The sequence below is a fragment of the Ctenopharyngodon idella genome, chromosome 3 (assembly GCF_019924925.1).
Source record: "Ctenopharyngodon idella isolate HZGC_01 chromosome 3, HZGC01, whole genome shotgun sequence".
NCBI lineage: Eukaryota > Metazoa > Chordata > Actinopteri > Cypriniformes > Xenocyprididae > Ctenopharyngodon > Ctenopharyngodon idella.
The window spans coordinates 2,289,932-2,308,706 of NC_067222.1; the positions used below are offsets into that span (position 1 = coordinate 2,289,932).

General features: G+C 34.9%; 1 protein-coding gene and 1 long non-coding RNA gene across 16 annotated transcripts in view; one reads left to right on the forward strand and one right to left on the reverse strand.

The window, feature by feature from the left end:
* The window catches only part of LOC127509236 (butyrophilin subfamily 1 member A1-like), a 126,352-nt gene that overhangs the window by 65,581 nt on the left and 41,996 nt on the right, over positions 1–18,775 (forward strand). For 6 of the 15 annotated variants that reach the window (XM_051887806.1, XM_051887807.1, XM_051887810.1 and 3 more), the window contains 4 exons: positions 2,546–2,896; positions 2,978–3,247; positions 12,390–12,497; positions 14,294–14,440. The exons of 1 other annotated variant lie outside the window; for it this stretch is intronic. In XM_051887806.1, the coding sequence (XP_051743766.1) occupies positions 2,546–2,896; positions 2,978–3,247; positions 12,390–12,497; positions 14,294–14,440 (876 nt within the window). Of the gene's footprint in view, positions 1–1,234; positions 1,929–2,339; positions 2,417–2,545; positions 2,897–2,977; positions 3,248–12,389; positions 12,498–14,293; positions 14,441–18,775 lie in introns of those variants that run through there. 8 more of the 15 variants (XM_051887814.1, XM_051887818.1, XM_051887816.1 and 5 more) reach the window with 4 other exon arrangements.
* The window catches only part of LOC127509244 (uncharacterized), a 46,375-nt gene that overhangs the window by 19,233 nt on the left and 8,367 nt on the right, over positions 1–18,775 (reverse strand). The window lies entirely within an intron of this gene.

Sequence of the window (18,775 nt, forward strand, 5' to 3'; positions counted from 1 at the left end):
GCGGCCAAAAGGGCGTCTATGTATTTGTTATGTCTATGGCAGGGACTATTCTTTTCCCGACTCCTCTGCTGGATGATAACAGCCTGACATGTGCTCGTTGGGAGACATTCAGTGAGTATTTGAGTAAACTTAATGATCGGATCATTGCTGCTGCTGTAGTTTGACCTATAGAAGACTGGAAACTACGGCGTGACAGGCGTACAGTGACTGAAAGGACCCTGCGGACGCTCACTGATGACGTCTGTGTGCAGTACGATACATGCCTGTGTAAAACGCTTTGCTTGCAATTTCTTGAGCGGCTTTTGGAAAACATTACAGGATTGACTGATAGGAAAAATGTGTGGTTGCTGATACTTTCACCTTAGTAGATATAATGTATGGTAAAGCCATAGACTTTTGTGTTTTGTTTTATTTGATTAATTACATTATAGAATTGGCAAAATATTTTATACAAAAATACAAAAAGTCCTCTTTATTATATTCAGAAATTAATAAAAACAATTCTCAGAAGCCCTAATAAAAACAAAGAAGTCAAAATGCAATAAAACTGGTTGTTCACAGCAGGTGTTGGAAAGATTGAAAGAATGTTTCAGGAACATCAAACTAACCTTTAAATAACATTCTAGTAACATTAAGGAAACTGGACATTTTTATGTTCTTGAAATGTTACAAATCAACGTTCCTAGAATGTTGAATTGTTAATCAAAATTAAGTTGAAAGAACGTTTGAGGAACATCATACCTTTTAAAACACGCTCTTCTAACGTCTAGAAAACTGGACATTTTTTACGTTTCCAGAATATTTGGAGAATGTTCTTAAAACAAAATTCTGTTATCAGGGAATTTAGTGATATCCTCACAATTGTGGTCTTGACCATAAAAAATAAAATCTTCTTGAAATAAAATTCAGAATCCTCTCAGTCTGAGACCAAGACAAGGCAGAGTACAAATGCAGTCGAGACCGAGACAAGACCAAGAAAAATGGTCTTAAGACCGGTCTCAAGATCAAGACCGGTCTCGAGTTCTACAACACTAACAGAAATATAGACGTCTGACAGAAATAAAGTCAAACTGGTTAGTAATAAGTGAAGCTGGTAATGCTGTAGTTCAGTGTTCGAACTATAATGTGGACTTTGGGGGAGCCCACTTGATTTTTTTTTTTTTTTTCTTATTACGGGGGTGTGGGGGGGGGGGGGGGGGGGGGGGGGGGGGGTGTGGGGGGGGGGGGGGTTCGTGTGCTTGCGTTTGCACGTGCCTCAAAAGAAGGCTTACAATGAGTTACAAAGATAGGGTCAGCTTCCTTTGCTGTTTGAGTTAACGTACTAAACAGTGGAATTTGCACCGCAGCGCCTCCACACCTTGATGCTCATGACAAGAATAGCATGTATAGTTATCTTTATTGAAGCAATTTCACACATAATTATCCACGATGATCACATTACAAAAAACTGAAATTGCACATCAAATAACACATTGTCAATATTTTTTGAGATCCCCCAGAATTTCACAAATCACGTTTTCAGGGGAGTCCATGTCTTATTAAGGGGAGCCGAGCTCCCCCTAGCTCCCCCGTAGTTCACACCCTGCTTAGTTGTTACATCAGTAGTGGAGTCACAGTTGTCTGTAAATTTGTGGATGCACATACTGTGTCATCATTCACATTTGAGCTCACATTTTCTCTTGATTCTATGTAACATTTGTCATATTTCAAATCAGATTAAAGTGAGGAATGTCAGTCTGTGTGACAGAAGTTGCTGCAGCAGGTTCATCAGCTGGAATGATGGGAGGGATTGCGTTATCTGTTCAGGTGTTCAGTTACATGAGAAAGTGGAAATAAACCAGGAATGATCTCCTTACGATCATACAAACTCTCATATTGACGCAATTAATTAAGACACTCTTGAGAACACAGTCAATGTTGAGTTGAAGGTAAGTCATGGAGGAATCAGAAACATTTACCTGAACTTGAGGACCATGTATATGTTCAACAGGTTTAATGCATGTAATACTTAATCTTGTAAATAAATGAAAGGTTTTTGAATCAGGATTATAGTTATATGTGCATTTTTGAAAATGAAATCCTGATTCAACAACCTCTCGTCCCTTTCATGTTTATTATATTTATATGTATTTTGTATGTATTTATATGTACTACATGTAGATACACGTTGTGTATTTCCTGCTTTGTCTTGACCCAGTTTAACCAGTTTTCTTTCAGCAGAAAGTGACTGTAAATCACACTTTTGGACTTAATTGTAAGTAGTAGTCTGAGGCAAAAAGCATGTATACTGACACTTTTCTATAATGCTTTCTCTCTTTTTCTTCATATTTTCTATTTAGCATCTGTGTCTCCTCAGAGATGAAGTTCATTTGTTTGACTCTCCTGCTTGTTAGTGAAATTACAGATTCAAGATCAGGTAATTTATTCATCATTGTGAATAGTAATTTATATTTATACTTTGCACAGTACTGTTTGTCTGGAACAACATTAGGGTAAAAACCTTTAGGATGTGTAGTTCAGACCTGCTCTCTTTCTCTTGTAACAGAGCAGTATGAAGTAGTGGGACCTGCAGATCCTGTATTTGCTGTAGCTGGTGAAGATGTGATTCTGCCCTGTTCAGTCAAACCCAACATCAGTGTTGTGGACATTAGAGTGGAGTGGTTGAGACCAGATCTGGAAGACTCACTAGTACATCTCTATGTGGATCATGAAGATAGAAACACAGATCAGATTCAGTCCTACAGAGGGAGAACAAAACTATATTATCAAGAACTACAGAGAGGAATCGCATCACTCAAGCTCTCATCAATCCGAATCTCTGATGAAGGACGTTATAAGTGTTTTATTCAGACCAAATCCTGGTATGATGATGCCACTGTTAATGTCAGGGTTGAAGGTGAGGAAACCAGTGAAATCTAGCATGCTCTTGTCATGAAAGCCAAAATAACAACAGAATGTTCTTCTTGTTGATCTGTAGCTGTAGGAAGTCCTCCAGTGATCACTGTAGATGGGTTTGATCGTTCAGGAGGGCTTCATCTACTGTGTGAATCTGAAGGTTGGTATCCTGAACCTGATCTTGAGTGGCTGGACAGTGAAGGAGTCAGTTTGAGTTCAGGAACTACAGAGACACACAGAAACACAGACAGATTCGGTGTGAAGAACACCGTCATTGTATATCACAGTGGCAAGATTCACTGCAGAGTCAAACTGAAGCATCACATGCTGGAGACACTGATCGACACCTCAAGTAAGTACTGACACATCTGTCACTGTACTTGTTTGTCATTTTCTCATGATATTTTTGATGCAGTAAAAAAAATTAATGATGATGAGTTTATTATGTAAAGCTAGAAACAATATCCCCACTAACAGGAAACATTCTCATAACTTGAACTAATGTTCTGGCAAGGTTCTCTCAAAGTTATGAACAAAAGTTCTTCCAGTAACGTTAATAGAATGTTTGTTCGATGTTATCTGGTATTCAATAATGTTCTTAAAAGGTTAGCACAATAACGTTATTTATAAATATATTTATGTTTGTATTCTGACCTGATGTACATTTAACTGCTGGTTATATATTCTCTATATAACTGTGTATGTGACAAATAAAAATCTTGAATCTTGAAATTTCGCGTGTTCAAAGTCTAGTGTGACCGCGGCTTTAGTCACTGATAAACTCACGCTGTTTGATTGACAGCTCCAGCGATTGTAAAGGGAGCGTTCTTTGATCACTTTCTATTTATAATTTAATCACTGTTTAAATAACAGATTATTTTCATCCTACTAAGAGAAACAATGTGAAAGTGACCATTAAGTCATCACTGGTTTGATTTGACATAGAGAAAGAACATCTGACTGTACACAAATCATTACAAATCAGAAATCACGGGTCACAGATCAGCCATGTTGTCGCATTACTGTCGAGTCCATATGGTAAACGTCTGTTTGCAAAGCCTGCTCCAAAATTACGATGATTTACCAAAGAATCAATTCAGTTCACATTTATTTGTATAGCACTATTAATACATATAGTTTCAAGCAGCTTTACAGGAAATGCATGTCTACATAGAGTAATCTGTTATCAGAGGTGAGTGAGTCCAAATTATGTAATTTCAAAAATGTACATATACAAATCACACAGTTAGCTAACAATGTATTGCATTCTCATGCTAAACATGGCCAAAGTTTCAAAAGATGAGTTGGACATATGACGGAGTATTTCTGTGCCAAATCCACTACTTCCGGTTTTGCATATAATGTAAACAACACAAAAGTTTTTGTTCCCTTTTTATTTATAATGATGTACACAGAATCTGCGGGCGCTTGTGACTCTTTAGCTCCGCCCACAGAAAGACTCGGTTTAGCATATCTATCTTTTATAAATATGACAAAACTAAAAACTTTTTGGAGATATGAAGGATGCATTGTTACTCTATATGTACTCAAGATTAACATGAGATTGGCAGAAACTGTGTGTGATACCCCTCCCTTTAAGCAATGTATTCATTTAAAGGGATAGTTCACCCAAAAATGAAAATTCTATCATCATTTTCTCACCCTCAAGTTGTTCCAAACCTGTATAATTTTCTTTGTTCTGCTGAACACAAAGGAAGATATTTTGAAGAATGTGAGAAACTGAACAGTTTTGGGGCACCATTGACTTTCATAGTAGTTTTTTTCCTACTATGGAAGTCAATGGTGCCCCAAAGTGGCCTGGTTACAAACTTTCTTCAAAATATCTTCCTTTGTGTTCAGCAGAACAAAGAAAATTATACAGATTTGGAACAACTTGAGGGTGAGAAAATGATGATAGAATTTTCATTTTTGGGTGAACTATCCCTTTAAGGCAGAAACAATGAGCTCACTGAAGTAATGGATACATGTTGATTAGGAACAAGTGATTAGGATATATAGCAAAAATTTGGAATGGTGTGTTGATCCAGAGTTTGTGTCATCTGAAGTCCTCGCAGGGGTTGGGGTCGTCTCTTCACTGGTGTTGAGGCATCTGAAGTCTAAGAGGCTGGATCCAAACTGGAGCTGATGTACTCTCTAGTCACCTCAGGATGGGCATCCCGAGATAGAGCAGAAAAGCAAATGGAGAATAATTAGCGTAGCTGATGTTCATAACATTAACCAAAGAGAGTCATGTGCATTTGCTCTGATATAACTGGATTACAAGGATATGAGATGCATTATGTGAACGCTTGGCTAAAGAGATTCGTCTTTAATCTAGATTTATGTTGAGTGAGTCTGAGTCTCGAACATTATCAGGGAGGCTATTCCAGAGTTTAGGAGCCAAATGTGAAAATGCTCTCCCTCCTTTAGTGGACTTAGATATCCTAGGTACAAGCAGAAGCCCCGAAATTTGTGATCTTAAACAGCGTGATGAGGAGGAGACAGAAGATTGGTTAAATACACAGGAGCTAAGCTATTTAAGGCCTTATAGGTCAGTAGCAATACTTTATAACTGATACAGAACTTAACAGGTAACCAGTGTAGAAATGATAAAATTGGTGTTATATGATCATATTTTCTTGACCTGGTAAGAACTCTAGCAGCTGCATTTTGGACTAATTGTAGTTTGTTTATTGAGGATGCAGGACAACCAGCTAGTAATGCATTACAGTAATCTAGTCTAGAGGTCATGAATGCATGAACTAACTTTTCTGAAAAAATATTTCAGAACCGGCAGCGATAGAGAAGATCAAAGTCTGGTGATATTTCTTAGATGGAAAAATGTAGTTTTTGATACCATTTTAATGTGGCCATCAAACATCAGTTGTGGGTCAAAGATAACACCAAGATTGCGCTCTTGAGAGGACAAAGTAACAAAGTCATAGTCTGTGATCAAATTAAAGCTATTAAGTTAGTGTAAAGCCGTTGGGGTACCGACAAATAGAAGTTCTGTTTTTGACTCGTTGAGCTTAAGAAAATTGTCATGCATCCAAGCTTTTATCCCTGTTTCATTCTTTATGGTCATGTATTAAAATTCAGCCATTTTGGAAATGTATATTTAAATTTCTTTCAGAAGCGTGTTTTATCAGTTTGGAGCCTGAGCCTTGTGTTGGACTTTTAGGAGCAGAGAATGTTTTTTGTAGCAAGTATCAAACACAGGCCATTTCACTCTGTATGATGCTTTCAAAAAGACTTATTTTACAGATGTGGAAAGCTGATTCTGTCCCTACTTTTGAGATGTGGGCTAGGGAACTGCATGGGAAAAGTGTTGCATTTGGAAGAACTGAGATTTATATTAAGAGATAAGTTATCCATTTTCATTAAGATTTGGAAACCAATAAAGCTGTTCCTACATGTGGACTGAATATATTGGTAAACATATCCTTTAATCAAACTGTCTGATTATACATTATTTTAATTTCTGTTGTTGCCATTCACCAGGATAAAAGATTGTGTATTTTCGCTCTGTTGCTCATGTACAAAATGTTTTTGTTTGTAAAGCATGTGAAGAAACCTACAATTATTGTAATTATATTCTAATTTTAAAGCTGTAAGTATTTAGATCAAGTAGCATGTACAGTGATACTGTTTAGAAAGTTAATAATTAATAGTTTAGCAAAAATAGAAACAGTTGGATTTGTGCTGAATGAGAAAGGTAGGCTTCAGATTCACTTTAAATCAATTCATTTTTGCATTTTTAGTTTTATTTCTAATAAATAAACCTGTTTCTCACCTTGACTATAGCAATAGAAGGTGGAATGGTGTTAAAAAAGAAAAATATATATATATTTTTTTTTAATTTGTTTTGGCTTGACGTTTATATAGCTTGAATAGGCCTGCTGTTAACTTTGGAGGTTTTGTTGTGGAGCTCATAAGGTGAAGTATAGTAGACCAGTTTTGTTCATAATTTATGTTTACAAACATTATAAACAACGCTGTAGGCTAGGCTATTTGTAAACGTATAGGCAAATAAAGAAAATGCTGTACATATTATTATTATTATTATTATAATTATAAAGTACATGCAAAAAAAGTTAAAAAATAAAGTTATGAACCGGTATTTTTTTCTAATCAAACCAGTTTCGGAACATTAATAATACATAAGGAACGCAGGAACAGAAGCGTTAAAATACTGATTCTGCTCGGAGTGAAATGATTGAATTCCCCCCCCCCCCCCCCCCCCCCCATTTTTTAAGCCCTGTTATATAGTCTATATTACAATGTTATGATACTATATACCTTTCTCCGCTGAAGTTCTATGCGTTTCCAAGAATGCTGATTGTTAGAAGGCAGTTGTCTATGGCAAGCCGTTTTAGCTTAAATTGTTCCCAGCGTTACTCGTCGTAATTGCATTTTTACTAGTAAGAATTCAATTACAGAGCTCTCTAATTCAGTTCTTATTATTAACAATTCCAATTAGAGAGCTCTACAACTGAATTCTTACTAGTAAGAATTACAATAGAGAGCTCTATAATTCGATTCTTACTAGTAAAAATGCAATTGCAGAGCTCTCAAATTGAATTTTTACTAGTAAAAAAACACATTAAAGATATGTATAATTGCAGATCTCTGTAGTTCAATTAGAGAGCTCTCTAATTGAATTTTTACTAGTAAGAATGCAGTTACAGAGCTCTCTAATTCAATTGTTACTAGTAGGAACTGAATTAGAGAGCTCTGCAATTGGAATTCTTACTAGTAAAAACATAATTGTAGAGCTCTACAATGGTGATTCTTCAGTATCAGTTCAGTAAAGCCGTTTCAATGATGAATAGCAACGTAGAGGTTCTAATGATCTGATATAAGCATTATATAGCCTATAAGAAATAGGCCTAACTATTTTTTGGTGTTGATTAAAATCATTATAACATTATAGCATTATTGATTATGCTTTATAGACAAAAAATAGGGTTCAACGGGGCTGAAGGCGCGTTTGACTTTATTCTCTTTTAAACCACTAGATTCTGCACTCATTTCATCTAAAGTGTAATGTTTTTAAAAATGTTGAAGATTTATGTAGCAAATGATTATCGATCAAATTATTGAATATATTTTGTTAATGTTTTTCAGTTTTGTTCAAGGTAATTAAAGTTTTTTTTTTCATTAACGGAAGACTATATAAAGTATGGTATTTTGGGTAAAATAATAGTAGCCTATATAAGTAATAATATAGTTTCTGTATTTTCAAAATGAACACATTTAAATAACAGTATATTTGTTGAACAAAAATTAATTATTTTATGTAGGCTAGGTATCAAAATAAACCAGAAATAGTACAAACTTTGGTAAATTGATTGTTTTAATATCGGAGTACTGAAAAGCACATTTTTCTTAAGGTGTGCATTTAGCCCCGTTGTGAAGGTATACGCTACGTACTGTAAGTTATATTTAAAGGTGAATTCACACTCGCACAGAAAATATAAATATTAAAGCGATATGCAGCTATTTTAAAATTGTAAAATACTTATTTTATTCAGCATTGCAAGGGTTTTACTTGCATTTTCCACTCACAAAATAATGCTGAGGCAATTTGGCCTATAGGGGTGTGCGATATTTACCATCTACGAATTGTCGTTTTAACAATATACGAGCTGACATTCGCTATGGAGTGTCACTGACTTTGCAAAAGACGAACAAAAACACGACTTGAGAGTCCAAAACATTCACTGCAGAAGCCAGTAATGCTGCTATAATTCAAGTTATGATGGCAAAAATATCCCTATGAGTTTTTATTTTTTTATAGGCTTATAAACCATACAAGCAAGAGTGCTGTTTTATATCAGTGCATAGGCGTGATCATGAATTTGATATTTATAGTTTATAACAAATAAAAAGTTAATATTAAGTGAGTAACATTTTGGACACAATATTGTCTGTTTTTGCTCTGTTTTTTGCTACGAAAATAGTTTCAAACAAAGCCGGGGCCGAACTGTTGTGCATCTCAGAGAAACAGTGCAATGTTTCGTATACTTGATATGAATCTGTGTTTTTAAATGAATCATTTGAGTCAATGATTCAATTACCAATTCATAAAGATTCTAAATGAATCAACCGTTTTGAACAAATCATTTGAATGAATGATTCAATGAATCACTCATTAAGACAGGATTGGACTGCCACTTACTGGTAGTTTTATACAGGCCTAAACCAGCCCGCACAAAAATAATCAGCAGGATATCGCATTATCCTTGTCGAAAAAATCCCCAAAATATATACATATTATTTGTCAATATCACATACTCCTAATTTGGGCTTTTATTTGTTTGTTTGGTTATTTAGCCATTAGAAGAAAAAAAAAATCAGTAATCAGTAATAGGCCTGTCGGCTTTTCAGGCTTTAATAATATAATATAATATAATATAATTTAAATTATTTCTTTTTATATATAATATATTACTATTATTTGTTTATTTCTCTCTCTCTCTCTCTCTCTCTCTCTCTCTCTCTCTCTCTCTCTCTCTCTCTCTCTCTTAGGCCGTATTTTTCAAGTCTAGTTATTGGGAAATTAAAACAAACATGGTGGATAAAAAAAGAGAGAAATAAATTAAAAAAACTTTTTTTGTCAGAGTGATGACTAGCCTAATTATGTTAATCAACTTCTGCAAACATATTACAGTCCATAATATACAACAAAAAGTGATTATATTTTGTCTGGTAAACTTTATCATTACCATATAATACCATATAAAACGTGTAAAGATAAAGATGTGAATTACTGTAGTGATTAAATATTATCTTTCAATAGCAAAACATACACTGTAAAAAAGGCCAAATTTCTACAGTAACATGCTGTTTTCCATTAAAACAGTAATATACCGTAGAAAACAATGCATTCTGGGTAATATGTGACGTTTTTGAGAAAGTAGCCTACAGGAATATACTGTGAATTAACAGCGCTCAAATTCGACACTGAGGCTGTGTTCCAAATCACACCCTATACCCTTATTCACTATTCCCTACATTAGTTCACTAATATAGTCCACTTGACAGAGTGAATGAAAACACGTGTGTGAATTCAGACACTGATGAAAACCATCAATCATCCTGGTGATGTCATGACGTTCTGACGTCATGACTAGCGTTCTGCCAATCTGCGGGTTGCTGATCGTTTAAAGGGCTTTGGCGGCGTTACACCTGCAGTGAGCGTTTGGGCTTCGGACCTCACGACAACATGCGTGTCTTTGAACTGTTCATTTAGTCTGTGGTTTATTGAGACGGCATTCCTGTGAGTTGTTTGATGCACTCGTGTAATAGTTAACCTGATGGAGTAAGAGCGTGCTACAAGTTTCACATGTTCATTGTATGTGCGCATTCGTATGCTGGTGTGAACGTCGTTATCTGTTAACCACTTGATTCGGTCTTGACTGGCAAATAATGATCCCTTTGTTATGTACAGCCCTACCCAGTGTTAATCTCAACCTCACTGACAATTGTTAATTACGACGTGCGTGACGGCTTGAACTGGTAGCTAGTACCTTATGTTAATTAGTGTGTGGGTGTTCGCCTCCATTGTATTTTTGGTTATTTATGTAGGCTAGTATAGTTTAGTTAAGGCGTCGCACACGTCAAATTTTTCGGTATTATTTCTACATTTTATTTTTGGTAGTCAGTTTAGGGGCGTGGGCGTTAGTTAATGGGTTTTGTTTTGATTATTTCTATTGTTTAGCGACACCCTCGTTTTTTCTTACTTTTATTGAGTTCATGTTTCTCTTGTATTGTCTAATTTCTCCCCGTGTCAATAAACATAGGGTTTTTTTCTGCAACCCTTGTTGTCTGGTCTGCTCTCCCTCACACTGCAACAGCTGCATCTCACCTAAATGTTGCGTTCATTCCATTTAATATCCTTAAGCACGTAACACTGTGGTTCTACACATAAGATCCATCAGTGCTGTTACAACCAGAAAATATGAAGGATTTTTGAATACAGTTTGTGCTCATTTTGAACTACTGAAAGAGTCACACAGACATCAAGAATTGTCGTATGAATAACAACAATGGTGACAATCAAAAGCTTCATGCTGCAATGCATGCTGGGTACCAGCATAGTACTAAAATCATCCATGACTCGCAGCATGCATTGCGGCATGAATAAATTATGCAGCTGAATTGCCTGGTTATTTTCTTTAATTCTTACTGTTTGCCTTTATTTTTGCTGTTGTTTTTGTGTTGACTTTTAGTAGTGTGTTTTATGATGTTCAGAGTTGATCTGTTTATCTTTTTTGTTGATTGTCACCGTTGTTGAGATTCATATGATGATTCTTGATGTCTGTGTGAATCTAAGCGATGCCATAGATTAAACATTTTTTGTAAATGATGAGTTTAAAAATTCTTAACTGATTGTTCAGCACTGCTTCATCCTTTGCTGTAGCATCACAGTGTAATATAAAAGTAAATGTATTTAAAAAAAAAAAACATTTCTGATAATGGATTAGACACTGGAGAAGTTCAGTGAATTAAGCGTTACATAATGATCATATCATAATGAAAACAACCAAGAACACACTATTATATTTTTTCTTAGCTTCTTCATGCCATAACAAATGTGTCTTTAAAAAAAACACATTTACAGCAGCTAAAGAGAAACTAACGTTACAGGTCAAGTGTCAAGAGCACAACTAAAGCGAGCACTGACCTCTATCATGGTAACGTCAAACGAAACAATAAAACAACATCTGAAGCTCTGTTAGTTCTTAATAAGAACTTCTGTAGACGTCTGACAGAAATACAGTCAATCTGGTTAGTAATAAGTGAAGCTGGTAATATTATTTTTGTTGTTTAATCCTCCTCTGCTGAGATATTGAGCGATTTAATGTCTTCTTTTATCTTCAGTTGATTTCATCTAAGGCTGTGGCTGGAAGTCAGTTGTGGTTCTTGTGTTTCTGATTTTCTTTTTTCTGTTCTTGTTGTTTCTTTTCCTTCAGTGATTCTGCTTGTTAACAGCAGGTGTTTGTCACTAATTCTCAATCATCACTTAATTAATCACTGAATTATCTCATTAACTTCAACACTGCTTCAGTGTTACTCTAACACTCTGTAGTGTGGACACATATAAGTGTTCATTAAACACTAGGGGTTTTGTTGTGGCGTTTAACAGGTTAAAGGTGTAAGATGAATAAACACGCATAGCGAAACACTTTTCTACAGTAATAAACTGTAAATTAATTTTACAGCAAGAAACTGTAGAAAAACAATAATTTGAGTTGCCAGTAGTTTTCTGTAAAATCATGAAAAAACAGCAATGTACTGTAAAATGTAACAGTCAAATTTATTAAATGAAACAATTTAAGTGTAGAGGACCCCATCCAAATGATGACCAAAACTTTACTGATGTTTTATTAAGTTTATATTTTATTAGATAAACCTCGATTTAATCTAGATTAAAATTTACTCCTTATTGGTGTAACCCACTCTTAATGTGCTTATACTTTGTTTTGCAGATAATAGGTTTATTTCTTGGAGGACATCAGTCATCCTGAGTTCAGTTTTTGTTGTGCTCAGCGTGATTGCTGGATTACTGATCGCTGTGTTTGTTCATAAATACAGAGGTAAAGTTCTTGTTTTCCTGTATATGTAACTAAATGAGGCAGCCTGGGAATATTTTTTTAAAAATGTGTTATTCTATTTTTAATCATTTTTTATTGAAAGTCGTGAACAATGTCATTTCTACCACATCTAAAATGATTGTGTAGTGTTTAATATCAATCTATGATGAAAACTTTGTTGGCTGGTTTCCTTGGTTGAACATTAAATTTTAAATTGCAGTTTTAAAGGTGGGGTAAGTAGTTTTTCAGAAACACTGTTGGACATTGATGATATTTGAAATATATCATCAAAAAAACCCCACCCCTCTCTTCATTGCTCCGCCTCCAAAACTCACCCTCCAATCCTAACCACCCTGCTCCAAATCGGTCTCGAACCCCGGCCCGATCGCTGCTGGCATGCAAGGCGAGTGCACTAACAATGACACCAAACACTGCATTCTCTAGCAATTCTCTAGTGGTTTACCTGCACAACTCTCACTATCAGGCCACTGTTACACACGCAATGTGAGAGTGGATGTCTGTTGACGCGCAACAAAACGCTTCATGAAAAATAAAGCACAGGTGATGAACGAATGACAAGGAAGCACAAAAAATGAACATAACAGTACACGAGTAAATACAAACAAGAGTTCATTGTCAGTTGCCAACAGCACAGCAGCTCCAGACAATCAATGACACTCAAACCCAGCGTTACTCACATGTGAAGTGCAATCAAAGCAGCCTTCGCATCTGTTTTCAGGCATTTCCGCTAAGCTCTCTCTTCTGCAGTTTTTTTTCTTTCAAATCTCCCTCTCGCTCGTTCCATCTCCTTGACTGTCATACGTCCCCTAATGCTGATCGGTTACACATTTGTTGTTGGTGTCGGCCCGAATAACTTCCAAACAGTGTTTTTGAAAAACTACTTACCCCACCTTTAATACAGTGGGATCTGTTTCAAGGTCTGTGACCACTTAAAATAATATAATTAGAATCATTTTCACTAGTGGTCTCAGTCTATAGACACTGTAAAAAAAATTTTTATATTATCTATCGGTTTCATAGACAAAGCTTAAGCTAGTCCTAGACTAAAATATGTTTGAGCTGTTTTAACTGAAAGCAACTTGTACTGAAAATATGTCAGTGCTATTGTCTTGTTTTTAAGATGCACACTGATGATGTGAAGTACTGAGGAAAATATCTTTGTCCCAAACATATGGAAGAAAATGTACACTGTAAAAAAATCTTAATTTTATGGAAAATACTTTTTTACAGTCTTTTTCTTTTATTTTAAATTGTACTCAAAACTATATCTGTAAAATTAACAAAGTCGAGTGTTATTTTAAGTATTAGGCCATTTATGACAAATTACAGTAATCCTCATTTTTTTATACTGAAAAATTAATGTATTTATACAGTAATTTTCTGTTTTCTTAAATTACATATACAAATGTATGTAAAATTACAAAATAATGGCGATAATAATTTGTGAAATCCCCACCAGACACAAAGAGACAGTTGTCTTCATTATATATAGTCTATATATTTAATGCTGTTTTTCCTTGTTATTATTCTGAATTTTCTACAGCAAACAAACAACTAGAGGATGAGAAGAGCAGAATACAACATGGGGAATTTGTCTTTATTAAATCATTTATTCAGTATTAATGTCAAGTCTGTTTTCATCAACAAAATATTTAATTAAAAGACGTGCATTCACATACTTTTGTGTATATCTTAGCTCCTGTGATTTGTAGTTATTGTGAATATATATTTGAATTTAATGCTTCTGTTCTTTTTTCTCTTGTCTGAATTTTCTTCAGAGCACATTCAACTACGGAATGAGAAGAACAGAACTGAGAATGAGAAGAACAGACTACAAGATGAGAAGAACAGAATTCTGAATGAGAAGAACAGAATTGAGAATGAGAAGAACAACATTGAGAATGAGAAGAACAGAATACAACATGGTGAATTTGTCTTTATTAAGTTATTAATTCATTATTCATTTAAAGTCTGTTTTCAGCCATAAAACATCTACTTAACTGTGTGTATTCATTTGTGTATATCTTGGGTTTGGTAAATGGTTACCGGTTGTAATGTTTATTTATTCAGTCACAGACGTACACTTATATGATGTTAACACATCCTACACTGGGAAAAAAAAAAAAAAAAAAAAGTATTTTTACAGAGAAAATGCAGTAAAATTTAACTGATTTCACTTTTTTATAAAACTGCTACATTTCTTTAAAAATACAGACATTCAGACCAAGGAACCTTCCAAAGTTTGGAAGGTTTAGGTTAACAGCTTTTTTTTCATATGCAGGGGTCTCAGAGTTCCAAGTTATTAATACAGGATAAATTGTTAAAGGTGGGAACAGACTTAGGACTATAGACAATAAGATAGCAATGTCTGGGAGAATAGTTAAATTTATCTCATGGAACATTAATGGGTGTGGTAGCCCAGCAAAAAGGAAAAAAGTGTTGAATATTTGAAAAACAATCAAGCAGATATTGTGTTTATTCAGGAATCTCATATGAAGGGCAAAGAAGCAGAACAATTTAAAGGGGGGTGGTTAGGTCACGTTTTTCACAGTTCATACTCCAGTAAACGTAATGGAGTGATAATTCTGATTCATAAGAATATAAGTTTTGTTCTATTAAAACAAAGGAATGATTCAGAGGGACGGATTTTGTGTCTAGAAGCTATTGTAGAGGGTACAAAAATGGTGTTGTGCAATATATATGCACCTAACAAGAGTGACCCACCTTTCTTCCATGAGCTTAATCACATGCTGGGGAATTCTGAGGGCCAAAAAAATTCTAGCTGGGGATTTTAATGAAGTAATGGATCCAATCCTAGATAAAAGTTCTCGACAGACTCATTTATTGTCAAAAGGAAGAGAAGCAATACATATGTTGAGTTATGATTTGGGTCTTACAGACATATGGAGGCAGGTCAATCCAAAGAATAGGGATTACACCTTTTTCTCCCACAGTCACAAAATGTATTTAAGGATTGATTTTTTTCTTAGTATCAACCCTTTTGACTGCTCAAGTAGCAAACTGTGTTATAAAGACAATAACTATTACTGACCATGCACCAGTAGAACTACTTCTGAATATAACCAGTGATACAGAGAAAAGAGGAAGATGGAGAATGAATACGGCATTACTGTTAGATCCCCTGTTCAGAAAAGCTTTAGAAGATGATTTAAAATCCTTTTTTGATATAAATTTAGGGAGTACTCAAGACATTTCAACAGTCTGGGAGGCCGCTAAGGCGTATGTAAGAGGAAAACTTATCGCTCAGGCTGCAAAAAAGAAAAGCGAGAATTTAAATAAGATTAACGAGTTGGAAAAGGAAATTAAAAATAAGGAATTACAGTTGATTAATGCTTTTCGGACAGGCTTTATCAAGAACTTTGTAGATTAAAATATCATTTGCATGAGATTTATAACAAAAAGGTGGAATATGCACTGTACAGATTGAAAACAAATTTTTATGAAGGGGGAGAGAAAACAGGGAAATTGTTAGCCAGACAATTGAGAGAAAAAAACACCTTGAACACAGTATCAGTAATTAAACAAGGAGATAGACAAATTTTTGCAGCCAAAGACATAATTAAAGTTTTTCAGCAATATTATGAAAATCTGTATACATCTATAACACATACTAAATCTGTTCAAAATGAGATTGAAGATTTTCTCTCAAATGTTGAAGTGTCGAGCTTACAGCCAGATCAGGTGGTGGAGATGGAATCCCCTATTTCAGTAAATGAGATAAAAGAAGTAATTTCATCAATGAAAAATAGAAAATCACCGGGTGCCGATGGCTTGCCTGTGGAGTACTATAAGGAATTTGCAGAGGTTGTAGCTCCAATACTTAATGAGGTATACCAAGAAATGTTCAGGAAACGGCGAGCACCCCCAACATTTAATGAGGCCTTTATTTCTGTAATCCCAAAAAAAGGTAAAGATGTTACAGACCCCTCAAAGTTTATTAAATGTTGATCTGAAAATTTTGACAAAAATCCTAGCCAATCGTCTGCAAAAGGTGCTACCAAACATTATTTATCCTAATCAAGTGGGATTCATGAACAACAGAGCTTTTTCCGACAATGTAAGATTGTTGTTTCACCTAATCTGGTTGTGTCAATCCAAAAATACTCCAATAACAGCTATTTCTCTTGATGCGGAGAAAGCTTTTGACAAGGTAGAGTGGCAATTTTTATTCTCTACCTTGTCACATTTTGGCTTTGGGCAAAATTTTATTTCATGGGTTCAAATATTATACAAAGAACCCAAGGCCGCCGTGATAACAAATAGTACTACTACTACTATCCTCCTTTTTTAACCTCTCAAGAGGGACACGTCAGGGGTGTTCTTTAAGCCCACTTTTGTTTATTATTTTTTTGGAAATACTGGCAATTATCATTCAAGGACACTCTGGGATTAGGGGAGTGAAAGCAGGAGACAAAGAACGTAAGTTATTGCTATATGCAGACGACATTTTAGCAGTTATAACTGACCCCCTGACCTCTCTACCACATCTATTGGATGTTATTCAATCCTTCTCAAAATTGTCTGGTTATACAGTCAATTGGAATAAGTCTGAAGCTACCCCCCTTTCCAATTCATGTTTACCAGTTATGGTAGAAAAGTTTAAATTTAAATGGGTCCCTAAGGGAATGAAATATTTAGGAATAAAACTGTCCCAGGACATGGAGGAAATAATAACACTCAATTTACACCCATTATTACAGAAGTTCAGAACTAACTTGGAGAAGTGGGGAAAATCAAACTTACTTTATGGGGAAAAATTAGTATTATTAAAATGGTTATAGCCCCCAGCTTAATTATATATTAATGATGCTTCTGATTAAAATACCATCTTCATTTTTCAAGCAATTCGATAACGTAATTAAACATTTTCTTTGGGATGGGAAAAGGGCAAGGATCAATCTAAATAAGCTGATTGCTCCTAAAGAAAAAGGGGGGTTGGGTTTTCCAGATTGCAGACTATATCATTTGCTTTTTATTCTGACAAAAATAGCTAAATATTGGAATCAGGAAAAGGATAAAACTGACTGGATGAATGTTGAATATAAAATTTGTGCACCCTTTACTCCCATTGAAGTATTCTCACAGTCTAGTTCTTTTAATTAAATCCTGTTCTTATTCATACTAGAGATGTTTGGGTTAGAATTCATAAAATATTCAAATTATCTCACCATTTACAGAAATACTCTTCATTATGGCATAACCCAGCAATCCGTATTGGTAAAAAGATGATTTATTGGAAGTATTGGCACCAGCAAGGTATAAGTACAATTGAAGACTTGTATGAGAATGGGGTGTTAAGGTCTTATGAAAATTTAATTAAGAGTTATAATCTTGTAGGAAAAGAAAACTTCTGGAAGTTTTTACAGTTACGTAATTGTATATTGTCTAAAGTTGGCCCCATGGTTGACAATCCTATCTCAAGTTATTTAAAAAAAACACAAGAATTTCATAAATCTTCACATTTATATAAAATGGTCAACTCCTTTAGGAGTAGTGACTTGGGAAATTTAAGGACCATTTGGCAGAGAGATATTGGTGAAGAAATTGACTCAGAAAAATGGTCCAGCATTTTGGCGGGGTGTGGTAAATATATAAAAGAAGTAAGGAAGTTCACTCAATATAAGATTCTTCATAGATACTACCACACTCCGGTAAGACTTTACAGGATGAAATTGATAAAGGACAATTTGTGTTGGAAGTGCCAGTTGGAAACGGGTACCTTTTTACATTGTATCTGGGAGTGTAGCTTAGTTAAACCATTCTGGAAACAAGTTATAGATGTCATAAGTTGCTGGTATGGCCCCACAATATCTCTAACACCTCAACTGTGTTTGACAAGTCTCAATTACCAAATGTTTCTAAGTGTATACTTTCTGTTATAATGGTATGTATTAAAGTGGCTAGCAGGATTATTCTGAGACACTGGAAGACGGTGAAAGCCCCAGAACTGAAAGATTGGGCTAGTGCAATGATAGAAATTGCTTCTTACGAATCTATGCTCAATGGTGTCAATGGTGTCAAAGAGGATGGGTTGTCTCCTTGGGAAGAGTTCTGGACATATATTACAGTAACGACTCAAAATGAATAGATTGACACTTGGTGAAATGTCTTGTATTGTACTTTCTTTAATGTTCCAACTGTGCCTGTAGAAATCTGGAACCCTGTTATTATTATTATTATTATTATTATTATTGCGATGTTGTACTTTTTTGAACCTTTCACCTTCCAAAAGTAATAAA